This window comes from Notolabrus celidotus, chromosome 15, assembly GCF_009762535.1.
Source record: "Notolabrus celidotus isolate fNotCel1 chromosome 15, fNotCel1.pri, whole genome shotgun sequence".
NCBI classification, from domain to species: Eukaryota; Metazoa; Chordata; class Actinopteri; order Labriformes; family Labridae; genus Notolabrus; species Notolabrus celidotus.
In genome coordinates this window covers 33,968,673-33,972,465 of record NC_048286.1, presented here as the reverse complement: position 1 = coordinate 33,972,465, position 3,793 = coordinate 33,968,673, and the positions used below count along the sequence as shown (strand labels likewise).

General features: G+C 48.0%; 1 gene segment (V, D, J or C); it reads left to right on the top strand.

The window, feature by feature from the left end:
• Window positions 1–2,309: 2,309 nt before the first annotated feature.
• On the top strand, window positions 2,310–3,416 carry LOC117826821. The segment is given in 2 exon segments: window positions 2,310–2,555; window positions 2,816–3,416. Coding segments are annotated over 2 exon segments (501 nt in total).
• Window positions 3,417–3,793: the final 377 nt, after the last annotated feature.

The following is a 3,793-nucleotide window of genomic DNA, read 5'->3' as shown; positions in this document are numbered from 1 at the left end:
TGAGCTTTAGTGATGGGAAGTTCAGCTCTTTACAGAGAGCCGGCTCTTTGAACTCGACTCCCAAAGAAGAGCCGACTCTAGGGTTAGGGTTAGGGTTTGGATTAGGATTAGGATTAGGGTTAGGGTTAGGGTTAGGGTTAGGGTTAGGATTAGGGTTAGGGTTAGGGTTAGGGTTAGGGTTAGGGTTTGGATTAGGGTTAGGGTTAGGAGTTGGGGTTAGGGTTAGGGTTAGGGTTAGGATTAGGGTTAGGGTTAGGGTTTGGGTTTGGGGTTAGGGTTAGGGTTAGGGTTAGGGGTGGGGTTAGGGTTAGGGTTAGGGTTAGGATTAGGATTAGGGTTAGGGTTTGGGTTTGGGTTAGGATTAGGGTTAGGGTTAGGATTAGGGTTAGGGTTAGGGTTAGGGTTAGGGTTAGGGTTAGGGTTTGGGTTTGGGTTAGGGTTAGGATTAGGGTTAGGGTTAGGATTAGGATTAGGGTTAGGGTTTGGGTTTGGGTTTGGGTTAGGATTAGGGTTAGGGTTAGGGTTAGGATTAGGGTTAGGGTTAGGATTAGGATTAGGATTAGGGTTTAGGGTTAGGGTTAGGGTTAGGGTTAGGGTTAGGGTTTAGGGTTAGGGTTAGGGTTAGGGTTAGGGTTTAGGGTTTAGGGTTAGGGCTAGGGTTAGGGTTAGGGTTAGGGTTAGGGTTAGGGTTTAGGGTTTAGGGTTAGGGTTAGGGTTAGGGTTTAGGGTTAGGGTTAGGGTTAGGGTTAGGGTTTAGGGTTTAGGGTTAGGGTTAGGGTTAGGGTTAGGGTTTAGGGTTTAGGGTTAGGGTTAGGGTTAGGGTTAGGATTAGGGTTAGGGTTAGGGTTAGGGTTTGGATTAGGGTTAGGATTAGGGTTAGGGTTAGGGTTAGGGTTAGGGTTAAGATTAGGGTTAGGGTTAGGATCATGGGTTAGGGTTAGGGTTAGGATTAGGATTAGGGTTAAGATTAGGGTTAGGGTTAGGATCATGGGTTAGGGTTAGGGTTAGGGTTAGGGGTTAGGGTTAGGGTTAGGGTTAGGGTTAAGATTAGGGTTAGGGTTAGGATCATGGGTTAGGGTTAGGGTTAGGGTTAGGGTTAGGATTAGGGTTTGGATTAGGTTTAGGGTTAGGGTTAGGGTTAGGGTTAGGGTTTGGATTAGGGTTTGGATTAGGGTTAGGGTTAGGGTTAGGGTTTGGATTAGGGTTAGGGGTTAGGGTTAGGGTTAGGGTTAGGGTTGGATTAGGGTTAGGGTTAGGGTTAGGGTTAGGGTTGGGATTAGGGTTAGGGTTAGGGTTAGGGTTTGGATTAGGGTTAGGGTTAGGGTTTGGATTAGGGTTAGGGGTTAGGGTTAGGGTTAGGGTTAGGGTTTGGATTAGGGTTAGGGTTAGGGTTAGGGTTAGGGTGGGTTAGGGTTAGAACCAGAACCAAACTAAACCAGAACCGAACAAGAACCGGACCGAACCAGAACCGGACCGAACCAGAACCGGACCGTACCGGAACCGGACCGGACCAGAACCGGACCAGAACCGGACCAGAACCGGACCAGAACCGAACCAGAACCGAACCAGAAATGAACCAGAACCGGACCGTACCAGAACCGGACCAGAACCGAACCAGAACCAAACCAAACCGAACCGAACCACAACCGAACCACAACCGAACCAGAACTGAACCAGAACTTAACCAAACCAAACCAGAACCGAACCAGAACCAGAACCGGACCAGATCCGAACCAGAACCGAACCAGAACCGAACCAGAACCGGACCAAACCAGAATCGGGCCAGAACCAATCCAGAACTGAACTCAAGAAAACAGAACCAGAACCAGAACCAAACTGGATCAAACATTATTAATGTCCTCAGCTTTGATGGTCTGATCCGGTTTCTCCTCTCAGTGAGTATTTGCCCGGTCTTTGAGAAGAACCCTAACCCTAACCCTCTCTGAAGGAACAGATGAAGCCACGATACACAGCCTCCCCTCCATCACCTGGATCCTATATCCTCACACGTGATTGGCCGCATGGCCGCCATGCTGACCAATCAAAACAAAGTTCTGCTGTGAGCAGAGCTGGGGCTGAGCACTGAGAGAGCTAAGCAGGGACAGGAACTAACTGGGAGCCGGCTCTCTCTGGATGTGAGCCGGCTCTTCTGATCCACTATAAAGCATGGACTCTCAGAGCCGCAGCTTCTGATCAGGACACATCACTAATGTGTTTAATCTGTGTTACAATCATGAGGGGGTCCTTGGACAGTTTCCTCACCTGTAAGGGGTCCCTGGCTCCAAAAGGTTTGAGACCCCCTGGTCTAGAGTCTTCTCCCTCATGAGACATTTGTGATGAAGAGCTTCAGAAATGAATAGTTTGAACATATGAGTCTCCTCCTCCTGACTGCAGAGGAGCTTCATGACAGAGACCTGTGTGATTGAAGCTGTGATCATCAGACCAAACACAGCTCACCAAAGTGACTCCTACTGATCCTTCAGTTCCAGCATTTCTCTCTGCTAACATGGACAAACTTGCTGCTGCTGCTGTGTTCATGGTGTTAACTCTCCTTGGTGCGTATGTTTTTATAAGAAAGCTGAGATATAAAGAGCTTTTTAAAGTATTACAGATCCACTTTAGACTTTGGTTGAGCCGTAGATCCATGAAACATTTCAAAAACACTCATTTAGATATGATCACTTCTTCACAGATCCCTGCTGACTAAAGAGCTCACAGCATCATTAGTTTGCACTAAAGAGATCCACTGTGTGATGTCTTTAAACCAAAGGATTCCTGATGTTGTGTTGATGATCATGTATTTTTCCCTCACTAGGTAACACCTTGGAGGATGATATTACTGCCAGCAGTGCTGAAGTGTTGTCATCAGAGGGTGATGATGTTACTCTGTCCTGTAACTACTCAGTTAAAGCTGATAATCTCCAGTGGTATCAACAGGATCCTGGATCACCTCCTAAGTTCCTTCTCCTGATCACAGATACCCAAGACCCTTATGTGGTGACAGCTAAACCTCCACACCCTGGACTGACTGTGAACCTGAATGAGGAGAGGAATAGAGTCAACCTCCAGATCTCCTCTGCTGCACTGAGTGACTCTGCTGTGTACTACTGTGCTGTGAGGCCCACAGTGACAGGAAACACCAACACTCTGTACAAAAACACAACGTGTCTCTCTGACATGCTGCTAACAGCTTCTGCTTGTGTTGATACTTTTACCTCCACCAGAGGGAGACATCATCAAGTAGTTCATACTCCACATCAACACTGAGTTCATCCATTGGCTCATTCTGAACTGCTGCTGAGAAGAGAAGTACTGTCACACTGACAGACTGACAAACTTCAGCTAGTTCCTCCTGTTGATTGAATCCTTGTTGTAGAGATGGAGCGTTGGCTGTGGATCATTCTGGCTGCTCTTTTCTTTGGTAAGATAACTCCACATGTTTCCTCCCAGAACACTTGACCTTTCTACAGAGCTACACATTTACTGATTTGATTGAAGTGACCTGGACAAAAAGCAGAAAAGGATATTTCTTCAGTATTTCTCACTTTGCAAACGTCACTAGTATTAACCTCCATGAGTCAGTTGTTACCATAGCTATTCCATCATGCTATTCCCCGGCTCCTCCCCGGCTCCTCCTCTGCTCCTCCTCGGCTCCTCCTCTGCTCCTCCTCTGCTCCTCCTCGGCTCCTCCTCTGCTCCTCCTCTGCTCCTCCTCGGCTCCTCCTCTGCTCCTCCTCTGCTCCTCCTCGGCTCCTCCTCTGCTCCTCCCCGGCTCCTCCTCTGCTCCTCCTCG